The sequence below is a fragment of the Balaenoptera borealis genome (assembly GCF_965194805.1).
Source record: "Balaenoptera borealis genome assembly, chromosome: 14".
NCBI lineage: Eukaryota > Metazoa > Chordata > Mammalia > Artiodactyla > Balaenopteridae > Balaenoptera > Balaenoptera borealis.
The window spans coordinates 83937022-83962818 of NC_138875.1; the positions used below are offsets into that span (position 1 = coordinate 83937022).

Sequence of the window (25797 nt, forward strand, 5' to 3'; positions counted from 1 at the left end):
TGTGCAGAGACCCGACTCCCAGTTCTCGGTGAGTGTCTCCCTTGCTCCGATACACTGCTACCTAGTTTAGAAATAAAAATAGTGGTTTGGCATTCTGGCATTTTCTTTGAAAGTTAAACATATACTTAACCATATGACCCAACAATTCCATTCCTAGGTATCTATCCAAGAGAAAGGAAAATATGTATCTACACAAAGACTTGTACATGAATGTTCATGGCAGCATTATTCATAGTACCCAAAAAGTGGAAATAACCCAAATGTCTAACAACTGGTGGATGAATAAACAAAATGTGATATAAATGCTGAGTAGTAATAAAAATTGATACATACTACAACATAAATACACCTCAAAAACAGTATGCGGCGTGAAAGAAGCTAGACGCAAAGCCACATATTGTATGATTCCATTTATATGAAGTATCTAGAAAAGACAAATCTATAGGGACAGAAGTGGTTGCCAGGAGCTGGGAGGAGGGAAGAGTGGGGAGTGAGCGCTCATAGACACTAGGGATCCTACTGGATAATGGAATGTTTTAAAACTGGATGTGGGGCTTCCCTGGTGGCGCAGTGGTTGAGAGTCTGCCTGCCGATGCAGGGGACACGGGTTCCAGCCCTGGTCTGGGAAGATCCCACATGCCGCGGAGCAACTGGGCCCGTGAGCCACGACTACTGAGCCTGCGCGTCTGGAGTCGTGCTCCGCAACGAGAGGCCACGACAGTGAGAGGCCCGTGCACCGCGATGAAGAGTGGCCCCAGCTTGCCGCAAATGGAGAAAGCCCTCGCACAGAAACGAAGACCCAACACAGCCAAAAATAAATAAATAAATAAATAAATAAATAAATAAATAAATAAAAAACTGGATGTGGTGATAGTTGCATAACTTGGTAAATGTATAAAAATCACTGAATTGTACACTTAAAATGAGAATTTTATGACATGTAACGTATACTTCAATAAAGTTGTTAAAAAATGATGATTTAAGTTCTTGGTTTGGTAGAAAAACACCCAATATGGTTGTTCAGAGATCTACATTTTTACGTGCCTATTTAGTTTTTGGCTTGATGAAGGATTTTGTTCAACCAGGCTCCAAGTCCTTGTTTTTGGCATCTTTAAAATGACAGTGCCCAGGGCAAGAGCTTGGTAATGATGAGTCCAAGATTTATGGCTTCTCTTCTTACCTGGTATGGTTAACTTTGCCCAGATGGAAAGCTCTGTTCTTTGGCATGTTAATCTAGATTCTGACACTTGCCTCTTAAATGAAGACACTCAACCCAGACTGGCAAAGTCAAACAGAATAAAATGGCATTTGTTTGCTTACATTAATAGGGAAGTCAAAGGTGTACCGCCTTCAGGTATAAGCCGATCCAGGGGCTTAAATGAAACGATCAGGGCTCAGCCTTTGTTTGCCTCTCCATCCTGTTTTCCTCTCAGTTGGGTTCATACCCAGGCAAGGCAGCCCCATTAGCTCTGGGCTTATATCCTGCTACCTTGAGAACTAGGGGAAAAAGAGTTTCTTTTTTTTTCAACAGTTCTGATAAAAGCCCCACAACTGAGGTTCACTGGTTTTGAATGCTCGTCCCTGAGTCAACCAGCCTGGTCAGGAGGCTTATATTCTGATTGGCCAGGCCTGGGTCATTTGCCCTGGAACCTGGGGTAAACCTGCTCCTAGCCAGATCTCATGGACTGAGTGTTGGGGAGGGAAGGATCTCCAAAGAAACCTTAGGGACATTAGCCAGAAAGGGAATAGCTGCTGAGCTGGCAAAAACAACAGAAAGCTTCCATCTGGCGACTAGTTGCATTCAAGGCCACAGGGCTGACTGGATGAAAGGCAGGATTGGATTGCCTCAGTGTGGCTCATCCTGCTCCTGGAAAAAACATCTCAAAGCACAAGTCCAACTGAGGGTCTGTGGGGACATCCTCAAGTGTAGAGGGCAGCCAGGGACTCCGAGGGAAAAAAGGAATTGTACCCTCCCCCACCTTCCAGAACCACCTCACAGATAGTGCATCAAGAGACAGCTGTTGCTGGACTTCCCTGGTGGCGCAGTGGTTAAGAATCCGCCTGCCAATGCAGGGGACACGGGTTCCAGCCCTGGTCCAGGAAGATCCCACATGCCGCGGAGCAACTAAGTCCACGTGCCACGACTAGTGAGCCTGTACTCTAGAGCCTGCAAGCCACAACTACGGAGCCCAAGTGCCACAAGTACTGAAGCCTGCGCGCCTAGAGCCCGTGCTCCACGATGAGAAGCCCACGCACCGCAACGAAGAGTAGCCTCCGCTCGCCACAACTAGAGGAAGCCCATGCGCAGCAACGAAGACCCAACGCAGCCAAAAAAAAAAAAAAAGAGACGGCTGTTGTAAAATGGTACAGCCTCTCTGGAAAACATATGGTATGGCAGTTCTTTAAAAAAGTTAAACATGGATTACCTTATGATCCAGAAATTCTACTTCTGGTTATATACCCAAAAGAATTAAAAGGAGGGAATCGAACAAATATTTATCCACCCGTGTTCATAGTAACATTATTCACAATATCCAAAAGATGGAAGCAACCCAGGTGTTCATCAACAGATGAGTGGATAAAATGTGGTATATACATACTGTAGGATATTGTCAGCCTTAAAAAGGAAGGAAATTCTGCTACATGCTACAATTTGGATGGACCTTGAAGCCATTATGATATGTCTAAATAAGTCAGGCACAAAAAGTATAAATACTGTATGATTCAACTTACACCTAGAGGAATCAAATTCATAGAACTAGAAAGTAGAGTGGTGGTTGCCAGGGGCTGGGGGGGAACAGGAAATTGAATTACTGTGTGACAGGTTTGGAGTTTCAGTTGGAATGATGAAAAAGTTCTGGAGATGGATGGTGGTAATGGTCACTCAGTGATGTGAACATATTCGATGCCACTGAGTTGTACACATAAAATGGTTAAGATGGTAAATTTTATGTATATTTTATTACAAGTAGAAAATTTTTTAAAAATTTAATGATTAGCATGGTACATTTTATGTTATATATTTTTACCACAGTTGGAAAAAGACTGAGAGACAAGCAGTCTGGAAAAAAGTTAGAATCCAAGAAATGAGTTGACAGTCTTTCCTGCTGCCTGTGGGACTGGCACGAGGTAGAATCTGCAGAGACTGGGCGTGGGCGAGGAGTGCCCTGGGAATGGAGAGCGTGTCACACTAAGGGCCTTGTTTCCAGCCCCCCAGACCCCACGTTGTCCTCAAGGCTGGCACATCCTGAGGCTGGAGCCCAGGAGAGGGTGGGCTGGAGGTGTGGTCTCCAGTATCGAGTCTCCCATGGGAAGTGGTTCTAGCCAATGGCAGACAGAGAGACGGAGAACTATTAGGGATCAGGAGTGATTGTATGTGCCAAGGGACAAAGTTATGGGAAGGGCCATGGACTTCCTGTCCCTACTCAGTCTGATGCCTTAGGATTGGGCAGAAAATATCACCAGTGAAACATCAGAAAAGTGCCCTTAAGAAAGTCAGTGGGGGGAATTCCCTGGCGGTGCAGTGGTTGGGACTCCGTGCTCTCACTGCAGAGGGCACAGGTTCAGTCCCTGATCAGGGAACTAGGATCCCGCAGGCCGTGCAGGGTGGCCAAAAAAAAAAAAAAAAGTCAGTGGGGATAGCAGTGAGTGTTGCTTGGTGAGGTGTGGAGGACAGCTGTCATATGCTGTGGGTGGGACTGTAAATTGTCACAGTCACTCTGCAGGCAATTTGCCAAGATCTGTTAAAACTAAAATCAAGCCTGTACCCTATGACCCAGCAATTCCACTTCTCTTCCCCAGAGGCACTTGCACATTTCCCCAGGGAGACAGTGCAAGGATATTATTCAGTGTTGCATTGTTATAGTCAGAGACTGGAAACAACCTAAATACCCAGTGATAGGAAAATGGCTAAATAAACTGTTGTATGTCCACAGCATGAAGTACTGCACAGGTCTAAAAAAAATGAAATACATCTGTATATTCTTATGTGGGTAGCTCTATAAGACATATTGTTGAGTGAGAAAAGAAAGTTGTGAAATCATATCTATATTCTGATACTGTTAATATATTTTAAAAAATCAGAAGTATGTGCTTTAGGGTGTAAGCTATGCTGCTGTAGCAAAGAGATATCCTAATAAAAGGGTTTAAATGAGGTAGCTTCTTTCTTTCTCACATAACAGTTCAGAGCGGGGTGTGGTCCAGGGTGAGTGGTGTTCCAGTTATCTGTTGCTGCATAAAGCAACAGTAATTGCATTTTGCTCACAGATTCTGGGGGTCAGGAGTTTAGGCAGGGCACGGTGGGGATGGCTTGACCGTGCTCCTCGAGGTCAGCGGCCTTAGCTGGGAAGACGTGAATGGCTGGGAGTAGCTCACATGGCTGGGGCTGGAATCATCTGGAGGTTTCTTGACCCTCATGTCTGGGACCTGAGCTGGAATAACAGGGTTTGTCTTAGTTGGGGCTATTGATCAGACTGCCTCCATGTGATTTCTCTATGTGGTTAGGGTTTCCATGCAGCATGGTGGCCCCAGGGTAGTTGAACATTTTGTTCCAAGAGCTTGTGTTCCAGCAAATAAGGCGGAAGCTACGTGGCCTTCCGTGACTTTTTCTCAGAAATTGTATAGTGTCACTTCTGCCATTTTAAAAAAATTGAGGTATAGTTGACTTAACAGTACTATATGTTTCAGGTGTACAATATAGTGGTTCATAACTTTCTTTAAAATAAATTTATTTATTTATTTATTTGGTTGCGTTGGGTCTTCATTGCTGTGCACAGGCTCTCTCTAGTTGCGGTGAGCGGTGGCTACTCTTTGTTGTGGTGCGTGGGCTTCTCATTGTGGTGACTTCTCTTGTGGTGGAGCACGGGCTCCAGGCGCATGGGCTTCAGTAGTTGTGGCTCACGGGCTCTAGCGCGCAGGCTCAGTAGTTGTGGTGCACAGGCTTAGTTGTTCTGCGGCATGTGGGATCTTCCCAGACCAGGGCTCGAACCTGTGTCCCCTGCATTGGCAGGTGGATTCCTTTTTTTTCTTTTTTTAACATCTTTATTGGAGTATAATTGCTTTACATTGTTGTGTTAGTTGCTGCTGTATAACAAAGTGAATCAGTGATATGCATACATATATCCCCATATCTCTTCCCTCTTGCGTCTCCCTCCCACCCTCCCTATCCCACCCCTCTAGGTGGTCACGAAGCACCGAGCTGATCTCCCTGTGCTAGGCAGCTGCTTCCCACTAGCTATCTGTTTTACATTTGGTAGTGTATATATGTCCATGCCACTCTCTCACTTCTTCCCAGCTTACCCTTCCCCCTCCCCGCGTCCTCAAGTCCATTCTCTACGTCTGCGTCTTTATTCCTGTCTGGTCCCTAGGTTCTTCAGAATCTTTTTTTTTGTTTTTTAGATTCCATATATATGTGTTAGCATATGGTATTTGTTTTTCTCTTTCTGACTTACTTCACTCTGTATGACAGACTCTAGGTCCATCTGCCTCACTACAAATAACTCAGTTTCATTTCTTTTTATGGCTGAGTAATATTCCATTGTATATATGTGCCACGTCTTCTTTATCCATTCATCTGTTGATGGACACTTAGATTGCTTCCATGCCCTGGCTATTGTAAATAGAGCTGCAATGAACATTGTGGTACATGACTCTTTTTGAATTATGGTTTTCTCAGGGTATATGGCCGGTAGTGGGATTGCTGGGTCGTATGGTAGTTCTGTTTTTAGTTTTTTAAGGTACTTCCATACTGTTCTCCATAGTGGCTGTATCAATTTACATTCCCACCAGCAGTGCAAGAGGGTTCCCTTTTCTCCACACCCTCTCTAGCATTTGTTGTTTGTAGATTTTTTGATGATGGCCATTCTGACCGGTGTGATGGCCATTCTGACTGGTGATACCTCATTGTAGTTTTGATTTGCATTTCTCTAATGATTAGTGATGTTGAGCATCCTTTCATGTGTTTGTTGGCCATCTGTATATCTTCTTTGGAGAAATGTCTATTTAGGTCTTCTGTCCAGTTTTGGATTGGGTTGTTCGTTTTTTTGATATTGAGCTGCATGAGCTGCTTGTATATTTTGGAGATTAATCCTTTGTCAGTTGCTTTGTTTGCAAATATTTTCTCCCGTTCTGAGGGTTGTCTTTTTGTCTTGTTTATGGTTTCCTTTGCTGTGCAAAAGCTTTTAAGTTTCATTAGGTCCCATTTGTTTATTTTTGTTTTTATTTCCATTTCTCTAGGAGGTGGGTCAAAAAGGATCTTGCTGTGATTTATGTCATAGAACGTTCTGCCTGTGTTTTCCTCTAAGAGTTTTATAGTGTCTGGCCTTACATTTAGGTCTTTAATCCAGTTTGAGTTTATTTTTGTGTGTGGTGTTAGGGAGTGTTCTAATTTCATTCTTTTACATGTAGCTCTCCAGTTTTCCCAGCACCACTTATTGAAGAGGCTGTCTTTTCTCCATTGTATATTCTTGCCTCCTTTATCAAAGATAAGGTGACCATATGTGTGTGGGTTTATCTCTGGGCTTTCTCTCCTGTTCCATTGATGTATATTTCTGTTTTTGTGGTAGGCGGATTCTTAACCACTGAGCCACCAGGGAAGTGCCTAGTGGTTCACAATTTTTAAAGGTTATATTTCACTTATGATAAAATGTTGGCTGTATTCCCTGTGTTGTACAGTATATCCTTTTTTTTTTTTAACATCTTTATTGGAGTATAATTGCTTTACAGTGGTGTGTCAGTTTCTGCTTTATAACAAAGTGAATCAGCTATACATATACATATATCCCCATATCTCCTCCCTCTTGCATCTCCCTCCCACCGTCCCTATCCCACCGTCCAGGTGGTCACAAAGCACCAAGCTGATCTCTCTGTGCTATGCGGCTGCTTCCCACTAGCTATCTATTTTACATTTGGTAGTACATATAAGTCCATGCCACTCTCTCACTTCGTCCCAGCTTACCCTTCCCCCTCCCCGTGTCCTCAAGTCCATTTTCTACTAGAATATATCCTTGTAACTTATTTATTTTATGCATAGCAGTTTGTACCTCTTAATCCCCTACTCCTATCATGCCCGTCTCCCCATTCTCTCTTCCCACTGGTAACCACTAGTGTGTTCTCTGTATCTGTGAGTCTGTTTTTGTTATATTCACTAGTTTGTTTTATTTTTTTAAGATTCCACATATAAGTGATATCATACCGTGTTTGTCTTTCTCTGTCTCACTTATTTCACTAAGCATAATACCCTCCAAGTCCATCCATGTTGTTGCAAATGGCAAAATTTCATTCTTTGTTATGGCAGAGTAGTATTCCACTGTATATATATACCACATCTTTATCCATTTATCTGTTGATGGACACTTAGGTTGCCTCCATATCTTGGCTATTGTAAATAATGCTGCGTGCGTATATCTTTTTTAATTAGTGTTTTCATTTTCTTCAGATATATACCCAGGAGTGGAATTGCTGGATCATATGGTAGTTCTGTTTTTAGTTTTTTGAGGAACCTCCATACTGTTTCCACAGTGGCTGTACCAATTTACATTCCCACCAACAGTGTACAGGGGTTCTCTTTTCTTCACATCCTCGCCAACATTTGTTAATTGTGGTCTTTTTGATGACAACCATTCTGACAGGTGTGAGATGATATCTCCCCGTGGTTTTGATTTGCATTTATTTGATGATTAGCAGTGTTGAGCATCTTTTCATGTGCCTGTTGGCTATCTGTATGGCTTCTTTGGAAAAATGTCTATTCAGATCTTCTGCCCATTGTTTAATCAGATTGTTTGCTTTTTGGGTAATTTCGACATATTTTATTGGTCAAATCAGCCACAAGCCTACTTGTATTTAAGGAGAGGGAACAGAGAACCCACTTCTCTATGTGAGGAGTGCTAAAGGCTTGGTGGTCTTGTTGTAAAACAATCACAGGTGGGAAGCCCTGTCACATGAGGTCACCCGGGATCCAGGTTCGTTTGGCTGAGGAGGGCACAGTGGGCTTTGTCATTTGTATTATGCGGCTTCCATCTCTGGTTTCAAGGTAACTGGATCCATTGTTGCCATATGCCAGCCAGGGAAAGAGAGTGGAGGGCAAGCCATTCCTTATAAAAATGTGGTTCAGTTATTCTTGGCAGAAAATGTTGGCTTGACATGTGAAAACTGAATAGCTAGAAATGGCAGGTGTGGTGGTTAAAAAAAAATGTGGTTCAGAACTTACATCACTTCTGCTTGCCACCCAGTGGCTAACTCTTGGTCATATTGCTAGCTGCAAGGGAGGCTGGGAAATGTCTGTAGCTGGACAGCCATGTTCCTGGCTACCACTCAGTGGGGTCCTGTTATTAAAAGGAAGCAAAGGAGAATAAGTATTAGGGACAATAGTTTTTGCAACAGTGTGTATTTTTCATATATATGTATACATAGTTAGGTGTGTGTATATAGAAATAGGTCAGTGTGGAATATAGAAATACATAGTTACATACAGTCTGGAAGAATACATAGAAAAAGATCTAGAAGAAACTGGTAACAGTGGTTACTTCTGGAGAAGTGGGAGAAGACAGGATAGGGGTATATTCAAAGCCGACTCTAGCCGTAGCTGCAGTGTTTTAATTTTTAACAAGGATAATGTCTTCATGTTTACTTGTGGAATTAAATATTAATTCAAACTGAAGGCCTGGTCAGCATCTGGCCGCTGATGTTTCCAGTCTTGGTCTTCTCGTGCCGTGGTGGGACCCAACACCAAAGAGTGCCAGGAGGTGGCATGGCCCAGCTGGCATTGCTGGGGACTCTCAGTCCGAAGACCCCACATTCTCAAAGGCTGCTTAGTTGGGGGTCTCTCTAACCCCCGTCCTCCTCGTCCAGTTCTGGAGGGTTTCCTTTATTACCAGCAGATATTGCTTGAACATTGAGGACTGTTTTGGCACTGAAGCCTCTCTCTGTACAGATTACTTATTAATTACAGGTAGAAAGCTGGTCACTGTACAGTGGAGAAGACAGGTGGACACCACCTCTCCCAAGCAGTCAAAGTTAACATCACAGACACCACATCCCTTCTGATGGGAGACACGGAGGGCCCAGCGTCACTTTACTGGCATTTCTGTCCCAGGTGCATAACCAAAATTCAATCATGAGGAAATATCAGACAAACCAAGGTGGAGGGACATTCTCCAAAACAACTGGACCGAACTCTTTAAAAATGCCAATGTCACGAAAGACAGAAGTTGAGAAGCTGGTCTAGACTAAAGGAGACCAAAGTGATATGAACAGTAATATAGGGCATCAAACTGAATTGGGTCCAGGTCTGGGGGGAAATTGCCATCAAGAGATAGTTAGCATCCAAATTTGAATTTGGATGGTATTTGAGGTGATAGTATTGTTATTGTATCAAAGTTATATTTTCTGTATTTGATAATTGAATGTATAAGAGAATGTCATGTCCTTAGGAAATATGCACTAAAGTATTTAGGAGTAAAGAAGCCTGTTGTCTACAACTAACTCCCAAATGGTTTAGAACAGGAGTAGACAAACTCTTTTGGCAAAAAGGTCAAGTAGTGAGGATTCTGGGCTTTGCGGGCCATGTGGTCTCTGTCACACTACTCTTGCTCTGCTGTTGTGATGTCACAGACAATATATAAATGAATGGGCATGACCGTGCTCCAGTGAAGTTTATTTATGGATACCGAAGTTTCAATTTCATATACTTTTCACGTGTCACGAAGTATTCTTCTTTTGATCTTTTCCAACCAGGCAAAAATTATTTCTAGCTTACTGCCCATACAAAATCAGGTGGCCAGATTTGGCCGGTGGGCTGTAGTTTACTGATGCCTGATATAGAAAAAGAATACACCCAACACACATAAACGCACACACACACACACACACACACACACACACACACACACACGGGAATAAAGCAAATATGTCATAATGCTAACAGTTGGTGAATCTGGGCGAAAGGTATAGGGGAGTTCTTTGTACTCTTACAGTTCTTTTGGGAGTTTGAGATTATTTATTTTAAAATTTTTGGCCACATCGCGCGGCTTGTAGAATCTTAGTTCTCTGACCAGGGATTGAACCCAGGCCCCCTGAAGTGGAAGCACCGTGTCCTAACCACTGGACTGCCAGGGAATTTCCTGGAAGTTTGAGATTATTTAAAAATTAAAAGTTAAATTAAAAAAGAGACACAATTTTCCTCTCTTGGGGCCCAGGAAGGACTGAGGAAACTGTATAAATCCAGGGGACTGAGCCCTCTCATCTGGGGGCCAAGGGAGTCTTGCTCACAGCATTCTTCCATGTTGCTGCTCATTGTTATCTATTCACTTCTTGGCCTTCACTTTTTCCTTATTTTCTGGCTTAACCTTCATATCTAGGAACCTGCTTGACAGACATGAGAGTTTAGGCTTTGGCCTCCCTGTCTGACCATCCTCTTTTTCTCTCTCTCTCTGCTAATACAATTCTCCACCACCCAAGCTAACAGCCACTTTAAATATGTTCATTGGATTATTGTTTTTAATTTTATGGTACCCGTCCCTCATATTGTTTTCTCCAAATTGTTGGTATTTGTCTTAGATTATCAAACTCTAGAAGAAACTAGTTGTTTCCCTGCATATGGCATTATTTTGGGGGAGGTGTGCTGTGGCAGCAATGTCGAGAAATTACTGTGTTCCATTCTCCCTGCATTGGGGTGAAGTCTCTTGTATTTCCTCTGGCCTTATGGCCCTGAATGGTTATTTCCAGGAATGAGATGTTGAGTGTATTGGAGTGACTGTGCCTGGGCTAGGGAGGGTTGGCTTTAAGGGAAGAGGTGTGTCGTTTTCTTAGTTGACTTAGCAAGAACTCTCTTCATTGCCAGGATCAGAAACCCAACTCAAACTGGACTAACTGGAAAGAAATTTATTAATTCATGTAACTAAGAGTATTAGATAGCATTACATTCAGACTTGGTTAGATCCAAGGGCTGAAATGGTGCTATGAGAATGCTGTCTCTTACCATGTCTCAATTCTGTTTTCCGTTTGGCTTCATTCTTAGGCAGGCTGTCTCCACTCAGCAGCCCCAGGTGTACCTCCTACCAGATTAGCAAACCCAGGAGAAAGAAGGCATCACTAAACCAATACTTCTAGGTAAAAGTCCCAGGGCTGACTCTCATTGGCTCAGTTTGAGTCATGTATCCACCTCTGAACCAATCAGTTGCCAGGGGATTGGAGGATACTGATTGGCCAGGCCTGGATCACATGACCACTCTTGGCATGGGGACTGTTAGCTCTACTCAAACTGTCTGGATTAAAACTTGACAAGAGGTGGCTGACCTCTCAAAGGCATATTTGGTTGCTGTTCCCATCAGGAAGGATGGAACCTGCGCAGGAAAAAACAGTAGTTCCTTATTACAGAAATGCTGTGCTGTGCTGCCTTCCCCAAATCCAGTCCCAATTTTATAAGCCACATCTTTGATAGGTGTAGTTGTATCATCTTTTTTTTTCCTCTCTCTTTTTTAAAAATTAATTTTATTGGAGTATGGTGGCTTTACAATGTTGCATTAGCCTGCACTGCACAACAAAATGAGTCAGCCATATACATACAGATATTCCCTCCCTTTTGGACTTCCCTCCCATTTAGGTTACCACAGTGTATTAGGTAGAGTTCCCTGTGCTCTACAGTATGTTCCCATCGGTTGTCTATTTTATACGTAGTATCAATAATGTATAAGTGTCTATCCCAGTCTCGCATTTCCTCCCACCCCACTCCTTTCCCCCTTGGTATCCATAATTGTATCATCTTAACTGTGAAACTGTGATTTCTGTAGTGACATCCCCAGACACAAGCAAACTGAAAAATGACCCCATTATGTCCTCCTGCACACCCTACCTGGGCTGCTCCATCCCTTAGGATACTCACAGGATCTACAGGCAGAAGCTGGAGGAGCTGACCGCACTCCAGACTTCGTGCAGCAGCTCCATCAACAAGCAGAAGACACGACTGAAGGACCTGAAGCACACGCTCCAGAGGTAGGCTGGCTGCAACTCAAAGGCTCCCCTGGTTTTAAGGGACAGAATCCCAACTCAAAACTGGCCTGGCTTGAGCAGAGAATGGAAATTTTAATGGAAAAAACCAGGAGTGGCTTCAGGCATCACTGGATCCAGGGGTCAAAGGATGTTTTTAGGAATCTGTTTTTTTCCTCTCAATTCTGCCTTCCTCTAGATTGGCTTTACTCTCTGGCTGAGATGGTCACTGAGATGGCCACCAGCAGTGCCAGGCTTTTATCCTCTAGCCTTTCTTCCTACTGGCTTGGCTGTACCAGCAGAGTAAGAACTTGTCTTTCAGCAGAAGTTCTGGGCATGATCCTCATTGGCTGGAATTGGTCATGTACCCGTCTGCAAACCAATCATTGAGACTCTGGTTGGACAAGACTCGGTCATATGTTCACTTTATGGAGCTGGGGGATGGGACAGCCCTACTTGAACCATACGGGAGGGGGAAGAGGATGAGGCGTAGTTCCCCAGAGGAAAGTTGTTCTAATAAGTCCTACTGGGCAGGTAAATAGCAAGTATCCTTCTCACGGGTGTGGGAGCTCGCCCCTCACCAGGCTCTCTGGTGTAGGGGGTGAGAAGTCCGGCATCCCTGGTGGGGATATGTTTGAGCTCATGACTTAGTTCAGTTCCTGAGGCCAGGATCACCTGTTCACTTCCTAATCTCGTGTCTTCACGGCTTGAGAAGTGCTCTCATCCCCTGCAGGTGAAGGCGTCTGCGGGATACTGTGACCCCCTAAGGAGGCAGGAAAACAGGCTCTGAGTGGCTTGTCCCCGGTCATTTAGCTGGGCCTCCATCCCAGAGTTTGTGACAATTCTGGAATCCTGGTCAATTCTTCCTTTCCCTGGTGGACAATTTTTGGGACGGTTACTGATTATACCCCTATCCTTGACTGACCATTTTGGAGATGGAGGCCCATTAGTCATGGTGTAGAGTGTGGGTGGTTCCATGTAGTGACATCACCACCCTTGGAAAAACACATCTTACTGATGGCAGGACTCAAGAGTCTTTCATCTGCCTAGGGTTTTTCAGTCGTGGCACTATCGATAATTCTTTGCTGCTGGGGGCCGTCCTGTGCATTGTCGGATGTTTAACAGCATCCCTGGCTTCTACCCACTAGATGCCAGGAGCACCCTCTACCCCTGTCTTGACAACCAAAATGTTCCCAGACAGTGTCTTCATGGTTTGGGAAGTGCTCTCATCCCAGGTTTCCCCAGTTGAGAACCACTGAGTTAGAAGGTTGACCCGTGAGTTATGTTCTTACACCAAGGACCCCTGCTCTTCTGAGAGTGTCTATGACTTGTTTTTCTGGTTTTGAGATTAAGTGTCACCAAAGAATAACAGTCAGACCTTGGTTGGTTGACTGCTTATACTTTCAAAGTGTCCTTCCTGTCTGTACTCTTAGTAATCTTCAGGTTGTTCCTGTAGAATAGCCTGGAAAGTAGTACTGCCAGTAGATATCCATTGAACTTGTACTTTGTGTCCGGTATTCTAAATGCTTAACATTGCATTTATTCACTTTATTCTCACATTTATATTGTCTATAAGGTAAGACTGATGGTATCCCTGTGTTTGAGGTATGGAAAATAAGGCAGAGAGGTTGAAGGACATTCCCAAGGTCATAAGACTAGCAGGGAGCCAGCATCAAACGCAGAGAATACAGATGGAGGACTGAGGTTGTGAGAAGCATTGCGATGGAAAGATGGGAGGGCGGTACCCAGAGTTTCCAGATTCTTCCTGCAGTCTGTGTAACACCCCTGCTTCCCTTACGTCCACACCTCTGACCACAGGTACAAGCGCCATGCCAGTCGGGAGGAGGCAGAGCTCGTTCAGCAGTTGGGCGCCAGCATCAAGGAGCGGCAGAACATCTTCTTTGACATGGAGGCCTACCTGCCTAAGAAGAACGGGTAGGAGCTGGGGACCTACTCCCCAACCCCCAGCGCTGTGGGCAGATGCCCCGGCCTGGAACACCTGGTCTGTGTGACTCCTGCCTCCCTGTTGGGGCTTGAGTTTGAGGTGAAAAGGAGGGAACAAGGGCAGGAAAGAGAAGGAAGCTTCCTTACACGCCTCTCCATGAACCCAGGAGGGGACCTCAGCCCCTCCCGTGTGGTAGTGACATTCCTGGAAGGGCTTTTTCAAGGAACAAGATGAAAGATCTGGTTCCCAGGATCTGCCACATGCCTGATGCCACCTGGGGTCCAGAGGAAAGGTGTTCTCTCTCAAGAGAACAAACATTTATGGAGAGCCTGCTGTATGCCTGGCATCGTGCCGGGGGCTCTCCTGATGTCACTCACTTCATCCTCAGCAACCTGGTGAGTCAGATCCAGGAATCTCCATTCTGCAAGGTTCAGAGAAGAGACATTAGGGAGTATCTTGCCCAGGTGGCTCAGACCGGGTTTGGCTGAGCCAGGATGTGAACACTAGACATTCTGACTCTAGAGCTTGTGTTCTTTCCATCTTCCTCCTTCAGAGAAGTCCCATCTCCTTCCTCAAGTGACATCACCGCCACCCTGTTCCAGAGAGAGATCCTTACAATATTGTATCATGACTTGACGTGGGCAGCTAAAAGTACGTCCTGGGAAGCACCCTGACTTTTTTCCTGGTTTGGCCTAGCCCTAAGTCAGAGCCTTCTACTAGAGCCCTTCCTCTTGTCTTCTTTTTTGCTGTATTTGGTTAAAAATTCTAGGCTTTGGGTGGCGATAGCTTTCTACAGAATGAAACAGCATAACCTTTTAGAGTGTGGCTCAGATCCACTTTCCCAGCTCCAATCTCCCTAGTCCTCTGTGCATGTTACATTAGTCAGGAGTCCTTGGAATGTAAATGACAGAAAACCCGACTCAAAGTTGCTTAATTAAAAATAGGGGATTTATTGGCTCTTGTAACTAAGAAGTCCAGGTGTATCTATAGGAATGGCTGTATCCTGCTGCTCAAATGATACTGTTAGGCTGTGTCCCTCATTTAGCTTTCTTTTTACTCTCTTTTCCAGTGTCTGAGTTTTATTCTTAGGTAGGCTTTCTCTACAAGCTGGCCCCAGCAGCTCTGGGTTTGCATCCTACCCACTTAGCAAATCCAGTAGAGAACGCCTCTTTGTTCTTTAGTAGTTCTGGGAAAAGTCCTGTTACTGATTCTCATTGGCCTAGATTGTGTCACATGATCATTATTGACCCAATCAGGAAGTTGCACCACTTTGGCTGAACCTGGGTCATGTGCCTTACCCTAGAGCCTAGGGGAAAAGTGATTCTCTGAAGGGAAATTGTACTGCCCTTCTAGGAAGTGAGGACTATATGCTAGGTGGGAAAAATGGATGGTCTTTTCACACCTCTGCTCCAGGTACACCAGACTGGAAATGCCCCTAGAATTTACTCATAGCTAGAAAGAAGGCTCTCCTGTTCCCTTTTCTCCTCTCAAACTTCTACTCATCCTTCAAAGCCCAGTTCACATGTTACCACCTCAGTGAAGCCTTTCCAAACCCCTCTCTCTCCCTCTGTGAAATTAACCCTTCTTCCCCTGAGATCTCATAACCCTTTATTTGCACTTTTATTAGTGTGTTAGAGTACAGGCTATTGTAACAGAAGCCTAATGGCACAATGGCTCAAACATGCGTGGTTTTTGTCTCTTACACACAACAGTCCAGAGGTGAGTGGACTCTGAAGGCCAAGACTGGTGGGCTCCCAAGGTCACCTAGGGACTCAGGGTCCTTTTCCAACTTACTACTTCACCGCCGCTTGGGGAGTTGTCCTCCTCTACATGGCCAAAGCTGGCTCACACCATCTCATTTTCAGGAAACAGGGAAGAGTCAGGCAGCAGAGGGCAAGCAGATCCCTTTTTACAAAAATGTTTGCCATTTCCTACTGAAGCCGAACACATACATACCATACGACCCAGAAATTCCACTCCTGGGTGTGTGTGTGTGTGTGTGTGTGTGTGTGTGTGTGTGTGTATGGTGGAAATGAGTGCTGAATGTTCACAGCAAGGAAGCTAGACACAAAAGGCCACATATTGCATGAGTCCATTTATACGAAATGTCCAGAGTAGACAAATCCATACAGATGGAATGTAGATTAGTGGTTGCCAGGGGCTGGGGGGAGTGGGGAATGTGCTGCTAGTGGGTATGGGCTTTCTTTCGGGGGTGATGAAAATGTTCTGGGATTAGGTGATGCTGATGGTTGCACAACATTGTAAATATATTAGAAACCATTAAATTGTATAATTTATTTTTAATTTAAAAAATTTTTATGAGCTCACTTTATTATTTATTCTTTTTTTTTTTTTTTTTTTTTAGTTCCAGGTACACATAGTGAGTTGATATTTCTGTATGTTACAAAATGATTACCACTAAGTTGTATACTTTATTTTTTTCAATTTTTTAAATATTGTTTTCTTCATCAAGTTGCATGAGCATCTACTTTGTGCCCAGCACCATTCTATGTACAGTGGATAAAGCTCCGAATAAGTCAAAGTTTCTGCGCTTTCAAAGCTTACATTCTAGAAGGAAGTGGGGGATGAAAATATATATGTACATACACACATATGTACATAATATAATCATAATTTTTTTTTTATTGAAGTATAGTTGATTTACAATGTTGTGTTTCTGGTGTACAGCAAAGTAATTCATTTATATACACACACATATGTATATTCTTTCTCATATTCTTTTCCATTATAGGTTATTACAAGATATTGAATATAGTTCCCTGTGCTATACAGTAGGACCTTATTGTTTATCTGTTTTATATATAGTAGTTTGTATCTGCTAATCCCAAACTCCTAATTTATTCCTCTCCCACCCCTTCCCCTTTGGTAACCATAAGTTTGTTTTCTATGTCTGTGAGTCTGTTTCTGTTTTGTAAATAAGTTCATTTGTATCATATTTTAGTTTCCACATATAAGTGATACCATATGATATTTGTCTTTCTCTGTCTGACTTACTTCACTTAGTATGATAATCTCTAGGTCCTTCCATGTTGCTGCCAATGACATTTCATTTTTATGGCTGAGTAGTATTCCATTGTTTATATATATATATATCAATCACATCTTTTTTATCTATTCATCTTAAATTGTATGCTCTTAAAGGGTGAATGTTATGGCATATGAATTATATCTCAAGTTAAAAAAAAAAAAAGAACATTCACAGCAGCTCTATTCATAATAGCCGAAAACTGAAAACAGGTCAAATGTTCATCAACAGTAGAATGAATAATTACATTGTGGTACCTCCACTCCATAGAATAATATACACAATGGGAAAGAATGAACCACTGATGCAGACAACGTGGATGAAGCGGGGCGGGGGGGGGTGTGGTGCAGTTTACTGACTGGGAGGGGGCACGGGGAGCCTCCTGGGGCTAGAAGCATTTTATTCTTTGATCTGGGTGTTGTTTACATGGATTTGTAAATATATAAAAGTTCATCATGTTGTATACTTAAGATTTGTACGCTTAGGAAGAGCCCTTTTTAAATTGACCTAGAAACTGTACACATGCCTTCACCTCATTGGCTGGAGCTTAGTCACGTGCTCACGTTAGCTGCAAGGGAGGCTAGGAAATACGGTCTCTAAGCCAGCTGAAATGGGAGAAATGGGTTAATCATGAAGGTCATGTCCCAGCTGTCATGTTCTCTACTTAATCGTTTTCATTCTCGCTCCATGTGAGGCTTTTACCGCTGAGCTTAGCACCCTATTTTCTAATATCCGGTGCTCAGTGCTATGCTTATTAAGTTTGAATATTTTTGGTTGGGGACCACTCCTGGGTCTGTTAACATGGTGGCCCTCACAGGTCTTTCCTTCCAGGCTCTACTTAAATCTGGTTCTCGGCAATGTGAATGTGACCCTTCTCAGCAACCAGGCCAAGTAAGTATCCCAGAAAACCCTCCACTTGGCTTTACAGAATCCAGGCATCTTGCTCTTGCAACTCAGGAGAAATGGGACCAAGCTAGTATTTTTGCATAAATAAAAAAACGTTCACAGTTGGGACTCTGGCTTTTGGTCTTTTGGAAGAGACTCTGAGGTCTCCTCCTCAGTGGGTAGACCACCTGGGGGAGGTTTCCTTCCTTCCTTTCACAGAGTCAATACATGGGGTGGACAGGACTGCCACTTTCCCATGAGAAATGGCCCCTGCTCCGTTCCACGCCTTATCACACACATTCCTCCTGGGAGGTAGGCAGTCCAGTCCTGTCCACCCAAAATCCATCAGTTACCAGGGGACATGGAGCCATGGCTTTTCCACTGAAGTAGCTGGTTGGGGGAAGAGACCCTGTCTCTGCTTCCTGCCCATCACAGGCTTGGAACCTTAAACCAGGAGTCCAGGGACATGGAAGCTTTGCACACTGGCCCTCTTTCCCTAATTAATCATCACCGTTAATTCAAAGTCTCTTCCTTAGTGTTATCAGCAGGTCAAGAATCTGATGGGGTCAGGGTCCTTCCCCCAGATGGGCTATAGTTATGTGACCTTTCCTGGGGGTGTCTGTCACTGCAGATTCGCCTACAAGGATGAGTATGAGAAGTTCAAGCTCTACCTGACCATCATCCTGCTCCTGGGTGCTGTGGCATGTCGATTTGTCCTTTACTACAGGTGATGGGGTGTGGTGGTGTGTGTATGTGGGCATGCGGGGGTGAGGAGGGCCATGAGAGAGGGATCCAAGGTCTCTCTTGCATCTACAGCATTTGGTGTGATAAGGTGTAGGGTAAAGAAGGACCATTTCTTTTTTTTTTCTTTCATTTTAAAAAAAATTAAATTTATTTATTTATTTTTGGCTGCGTTGGGTCTTCGTTGCTGTGCGTGGGCTTTCTTTAGTTGCGGCGAGCGGGGGCTACTCTGTTGCGGTGCGCGGGCTTCTCATCGCGGCGGCTTCTCTTGTTGCGGCGCACAGGCTCTAGGCGCATAGGCTTCAGTAGTTGTGGCACGTGGGCTCAGTAGTTGTGGCTCACGGGCTCTAGAGCGCAGGCTCAGTAGTTGTGGTGCACGGGCTTAGTTGCTCCGCAGCACGTGGGATCTTCCCGGCCCAGGGCTCAAACCCGTGTCCCCTGCATTGGCAGGCGGATTCTTAACCACTGCGCCACCAGGGAAGCCCAGGAAGGACCATTTCTTACGGGAAATAGCAGTCCTGTCTGTCCTACATCTGTCCAACAAATATCTACTAAACGGCTGCTGAAGCGACCTTTTAACATAGTAGTTAAGAAAGAGCCCAAGTGGTCCACCCATACAATGTAATACTATTTGGCCACAGAAAGGAATGAAGTACTGACACATGCTATAACATGGATGAATCTTGAAAACATGATGCTGAGTGAAAGAAGCCAGATGCAAAAGGTCACTTACTATATGAACCCATTCATACGAAATGTCCAGAATAGGCAAATACCATAGAGACAGAAAACAGATTAGTGGTTGTCAGAGGCTGGGGGTAAGGGAAACGGGGAGTGACTGCTAAGGGCGACAGGGGTTTTTATTTTGGAGTGGTGAGAATGTTCTGGAATTAGATAGTGGTGATGGGTGCACAACTCTGTTAATATACAGAAAACCACTGAGTTGTATACTTTAAAAGGGTGAATTTTATGGTATGTGAATTATATCTCGATTACAAAGAGAAAGGCAGTGGGGGGAAGGGTGGGGAGAAAGAGGAAGGAAGGAAGGAAGGAAATAAAAAGAAAGGAAGAAAAGAAAGAAAGAAATAGATTGACCACAGACTGCCTGTGTTTGAATCCTGGCTTTGAAACTTACTGGCTGTTGCCATGGGCAGGTTCCTCTGGATGCCTCAGTCTCCCCATCTGTAAAACGAGGGTGACACCAGGCCCTGGCTCCCTGGGTTGTCATGACAATTCAGTGTGTTAACACTGTGCGTGGCTCTGCCCAGCGCCTGGCACCCAGTGGTGTGGTTGAGAGGGTCGGCTGCTCTGTTTGTGTAGGACGAGGCCAGTGAGCTGAGGCTGCGCTGCCCCGGGGGTTTCGTTCCTCTCTCTGGCCCTGGCTCTTCTCCCCAAGTATGGCTTGGGCATTTGGCCCACGTGTCAAGGGTTTATTTCCTGACAGGCGCTTGGCTGGGAGTCCAGTTGCTGGTCTGCCCACTTGAGTGTCCAAACAAAGGCTCTTTCAGGCCCTGGGCCCGTGCCTGCCTGCTGCCTCAGGCCTGGCCCATTTCCCTGGAGGGCAAAGGCTGCTCACGCCAGTAATGCCTGCTCACATGCCCCCTGGAAGGGGTAGAAGTTCTTGATGTGCAACCAGATTTCCTTGCCCTGGGGCCTCTAGGGCCCTCAAAGGACAAACCTGTGGTGTGCTGTGGAGATCTAAGGCTCACTGAGGGCCTGGCATTTCCATGTCTCCCATCCCTTTCTGTATTCATTTCCTGGGGCTGTCGTAACAAGGCACCACAAGCTGCATGGCTTAGAACAATAGAAATATATTTCCTCACAGTTCTGGAGGCCAGAAGGCTGAAATCAAGGTTGAAATCACGGTTGGCAGGGCCGTGCTCGCCCTGAAGGCTCTAGGGGAGGATCCTCCTTTGCCTCTCCCAGCTTCTGGTGGTGACCGGCAGTCCTTGGCGTACCCTTGGTTTAAGACTGTTTCACTCCAGCCTCTGCCTCCGTCGACACATGGCTATCTTCCCTGTGTCTCTCTCATGGTCTTCTAATGAGGACACAGTCATTGGATTTAGGGCTCACCCTAACCCGGTATGACCTCGGGAATTTCCTGGCGGTCCAGTGGTTAAGACAACACGCTTTCACTGCTGAGGGCCCGGGTTCAATCTCTGGTCGGGGAACTAAGATCCTGCAAGCCGTGTGGCATGGCCAAAAAAAAAAAAAAAAAGTAACCCAGTATGACCTCATCTTAACTAATTACATTTACAAAGATCCTATTTCCAAATAAGGTCATATTCTGAGTTTCTGGGTGGATATGAATTTGGGGGGGGGGGGACACTGTTTAGCCCACTACACCTTCTGTGGGTTAAAAATAGGGCAGGGGAGGGGGCCTGGATGGGCAGCTCATCTCTGAACCTCAGTTTCCTCATCTGTAAAATGGGAAGTAGTACTGCCTTAGTTTGGGTTCCCCCAGAAGAAACGCCCCCCAAGACAAGAATTTGAATGCCAATAGTTTATTTGGGAGGTGATCCTAGGAAACACTGGTAGGGGAATGGAAGTGAGACAAGGAAGGGTTATCCTGTGGGCACCTGGAGTTCAGCGCTGCTGGGGAACTGTGGGACAGCGAAGGATGTGTCTCAGTTATCCCGCCCGAGGGGCGAGGGAGCAGGTGGTATTTATCCTCCGACTGCTGTCAGGCTAGGAAGGATTGACTCCCAGAGAGTGTTAATCCCCCTGCCCTCCTGATTTGCCTCTGGCACCAGCAGGGTGAGCTCTGGTGGCCTGAGAAAGCCCCTAGGCAGACCAGGAGTTGCACGTTCTGGCTGTTGGAAGCCATGCAGACGGGAATGGGTGGGGTACATGCACCTGCCATGAGAGCCAGCCCTGTGGGGTTGTTCAAGGGTCCAGAGAGATCGTCCACTTAAAACTCCTGCAACGTTGCAAGTTCCCAGTAGTTAGTGCTCGCCTAGAGCGTCAGGCTGAATAATGGTCCCCAAAGATGTGCGTGTTCAGTCCTCAGAACCTGCGAACGCGTGACCTTACACGGCAGAAGATCTTTGCAGATGATTCAGTTAAGAATCTTGAGATGGGGAGATTATCCTGGATTATCCGGGCGACCCAGTGTAATCACAAGGGTCCTAATAAGTGGGAGGTAGGAGAGTCAGAGTCGGAGATGTGATGACAGAAACAGAGGTCAGAGTGATGTGAGGCCATGAGACAAGGAATGCGGGCGGCCTCTGGAAGCTGGAAAAGGTAAGGAAATGGATTCTCTCCTAGAACCTCCAGAAGGAACACAGCTCTGATCTGATGACCTATTTCAGACTCTGACCTCCAGGACTGTAATAGAATAAACGTGTTCCTTTAAGCCACTAAATATGTGCTCATTTGTTACAGCAGCAACAGGAAACTCATATACTTTGGTGGGGCAGACTGAGACCAGCACCTCAAGCATGTCCCTAACGTGCCAGGGCCATAAAACTATTTTCACTCCTCTCTTTACTGATATAGGAAGGGACCAGTGGAAAATACGCTGGTAACCACCACTCGCTCCTGGGGCTGCCTCCTGTCTGGAGATATCTAAGTGACCCTCTGCAGTGGGAGGCCGTCCTTGCTCCCCCGTTTCCTGTTCAAGTCAAGTAGGCCTTTGATTTCCGCAGAGTGAGGCATGTGAGACTCATTTCTTGGACTCTGGACGCTCTGTGGTGCTTCCAAAATTATTACGACAGGGGACATCCATAGCTCTTCCTAGGCTGCAGGCACTGTTCTAAATTCAGCTGATGCTCACAGCAGCTTAACCCAGGAGGTGCCGTGACTCTCCCCACTTTACAGATGGGGAAGTGACGGCACGGGAGAATCACTGACTTGTCCTTGGTCCCACAGCTGGGAAGAGGCAGAGTCTGGATTGGAACTCCGGCCCCGTGTCTCCAGAGTCTGTTCCTGACCCTCCCGAGACTGCCTCTGCAGGCAGTGGTTCAGCGGGGCTGAGAGTCTGTCATCTGTGACCATGAAACAGGGTCACATAGCTTAAGACACCTTCCAATGTCTTTTTTAAAGATAGCATTTAGTATATCAAATTGATTATTTGGTCTAAGATTTAAACAGATATTTTAATATACACATTTATGCAATATGTAGCATTTATGCTGTAATTGTCTACAAAATAAAAAGCGGAACATGGGACTTCCCTGGCGGTCCAGTGGTTAGGACTCCGCACTTCCAATGCAGGGCACGCAGGTTCGATCCCTGGTCGGGGAATTAAGATCCCACATGCCTCACACGGCGTGGCCAAAAGATAAAAAATAAATAAGTAAATAATAAATAAAAAGTGGAACAATATAAGTGAGCATAATAGGTACAAGTATCCATTTCAACAGGTCAAATTTAGTGATCATCAACACTAATGAAAGCACATTTCCATATATTTAACCTTCAAGGCCCTACTCAAATGTCATCTCTTCTCTGGGGACTTTACACGTTTAAGTAATTAGGAGTCTCTCATCTTCATTCTCCCAAACTCTCCCAAACATCTCCCAACGTCTTTTGTTACTGTTAAAGTTGTATCCTCCCATTTCCCTCCCAGGGCCTTTGTAGTGGGGGAAAAGGATCTCCCAGTTCGGGGATAGAATGGAGGAGATCGGGGGTGTTCTCCCTCCCCATGCAGTCATTTCTATTCCCACAACAAATGGATCTGTGTGACACCAGGAGGTACAGAGCTGCTTCCTGTTGGGGTCAAAGATAGAGTGTTTATCGAGGGCCCGTCAGAGAGAGCCAGTGGCAGGGGAGCCCTCTGAGGGGCTGTCTGTTGCTGGCTCTGTCCCAGGATCCTTCACCCAGGAATGCTCACGGAGGGGGTCAACCTTCCCATTGTACAGACGGCAAAGTGGAGGCCAGTCAAGGTCATGCACAGCGTGTCTAAGGCTCTCCCCTCTGACCAGGGCACAGCACGACTCTAGCTGCCATGTTCTGCCTGCCTTTAAGGCCTGTTCTGCCCACAGTAGAGGAGGCAGGGAGTTTTTTAATTTTATTTGTTTATTTTATTTTTGGCTGTGTTGGGTCTTCGTTGCTGCGCGCGGGCTTTCTCTAGTTGCGGCGAGCGGGGGCTACTCTTCGTTGCGGTGCGCAGGCTTCTCATTGCGGTCGGTGGCTTCTCTTGTTGCGGAGCACGGGCTCTAGGCACGCGGGCTTCAGTAGTTGCAGCACGCGGGCTCAGTAGTTGTGGCGCACAGGCTTAGTTGCTCCGCGGCATGTGGGATCTTCCCGGACCAGGGCTCGAACCCGTGTTCCCTGCATTGGCAGAAGGATTCTTAACCACTGTGCCGCGAGGGAAGCCCAGGGAGTTCTTAAGTTCATCTTTTTGTATGTGCAGCAAAGTTTACAGACAGTTTAAGGGGATGGAAGGAGTTTACACTGGAGTTAACACTGCAGATAGTTTAAAATTGCAAATTAGGTTTCTGGCTTAAAGTCCTTCTCTTGTCATCCCACCAGAAATTTCATATCAGACAGATGTGAAATTTAGAAGGGAAACAGGTTGCCGTGGGCTGAGTGGTCAAGGAAGGAGGGGAAACCTCAGCTAGAGCCTTAAGGGCGGGTAGGATTCATGTAGAAAGGTGAGCGGGGGGATGGGCATTCTAGATGGAGAGAAGACACGCCGCCGCCTTCCCGGGGTCACTGGGGGTTTCTGGAGGCACGCCTCTGTGGGCAGTTCTCATCCTGGTTTGCTGTCCAGCTGTGGTGGCGGGGACAGCCGTCCCTGGTTCTCATGCCTGCCCCCCTCCCGGGCGCTGTTTCTCTATGCCAGGGTGACAGACGAAGTCTTTAACTTCCTGCTGGTATGGTATTACTGCACCCTGACGATTCGGGAGAGTATTCTCATCAGCAACGGCTCGAGGTAATTGGGGGCCCAGCTTTGTGGTGGGTATGGGGAGCCAAAGGGAAATCTGTCATGGAGGTGAGGGCTGTCACCCTCGCCTTGCATTCCCTTCCTCCTTGTGGGGGTGGGGTATTCATGACCATTCAGACCCAGGGAGGAGGAAAACGGTATCGGCTGCTACACCTCATTTGCTGTGCTCAGTCTCTTGCTTACAAGAAACCCTAACTCAAATGGGCTTCTTAACACAGTAGGAAATTTATATTCTCATATCAAGGAATGGGTCCATTGGCACAGACTTCAGGTAAGGCTTAATCCAGGTGTTCAGACAATGTCATCAGGACCCAGTTTCTCTCTGTCTCTCACCTATGCCTTCTACTGTGCTGTTTTTATTCTCAGATTCCAGGTAGGACCCCCCAGCAGCTCCAGGCTCACATCTTTATTTCTAGCATTCCCAGCAAAATAGGGCACGTTCCTCTCTTCCAAGAGTCTCACTGGGTCCTACTGGCACTCACTGATCACGTGCCCATCTCTGAACCAATCGCTGTGGCCAGAGAATGCGCCGCTGTGATTGGCTGGTTGTGAGCCTTGTGCCCACCCCCAGGGCTGTCAATGAAAGCCTAGAAGCTGAGTGTCAGGAGAGGAATGGTTTCCCAGAGGAAAATTAGGGTACTGTCACCAGAAGGTTGAATGGATTCTGGTGAGAAAAGTGGAAGGTCCTCTCACAGGGCAACGAGAGTCTCGGGACTGAGTTAAGATCCACGACTTGCCACTTGCAGGACCCATTTTCCACAGGTCTGATGCCTTTTGGGGGTGTCCATTTGAACCTCTGCACGCCATTCTTGTCCCTGTTTTTCCTGAAACAAAAAGTAACAACCTCCCACCCCTCCCCACTTCCTCCTTCCTGGGGGCTGATAAGGAACGGCCAGGAGCTGTGTATTTAAGATTGGGGTGTTTGCCAAACCCCCAATAATTTGCCACCATCTTACTTCTCTGCCCAGTGGTCTCTTACGGCATATCCCTGCCCTGCCGGGCCTTACCCTGAACGTAGAGCCAAGAGGTAAGGACCAGGGGAACAGCAGTTCTTAGGTATGCAGCCCTGTAGCATTGTAGCCCTTTAGGAAAGATCAGTGTTTCTCAAACTGCATTCATTCTTGTCCCATGCACACCATTTTTACCATGTCCAATATCACCTGGATGATAATTTTCTCACATTTTAAATCCATCCTTCCTTTTTTTTTTCTACTTAAATAAACATTAATTTATTTTGAAAGGAAACTTTATTTCACCACCATACGTGGAAAACCAGCATCAATTGCAGGAAGGAGGAAATAGTGTAAA

General features: G+C 45.6%; 1 protein-coding gene across 3 annotated transcripts in view; it reads left to right on the forward strand.

Annotated features, from left to right (window-relative positions):
- TMEM120B (transmembrane protein 120B) overlaps window positions 1–25797 on the forward strand; it is a 47680-nt gene that overhangs the window by 9256 nt on the left and 12627 nt on the right. For 2 of the 3 annotated variants that reach the window (XM_082355996.1, XM_082355995.1), the window contains exons 2-6: window positions 11870–11988; window positions 13801–13917; window positions 17805–17864; window positions 18490–18585; window positions 24388–24477. In XM_082355996.1, coding sequence (XP_082212122.1) covers window positions 11870–11988; window positions 13801–13917; window positions 17805–17864; window positions 18490–18585; window positions 24388–24477 — 482 coding nt within the window. The remainder of the gene's footprint in view (window positions 1–11869; window positions 11989–13800; window positions 13918–17804; window positions 17865–18489; window positions 18586–24387; window positions 24478–25797) is intronic. The other variant, XM_082355997.1, reaches the window with a different exon arrangement.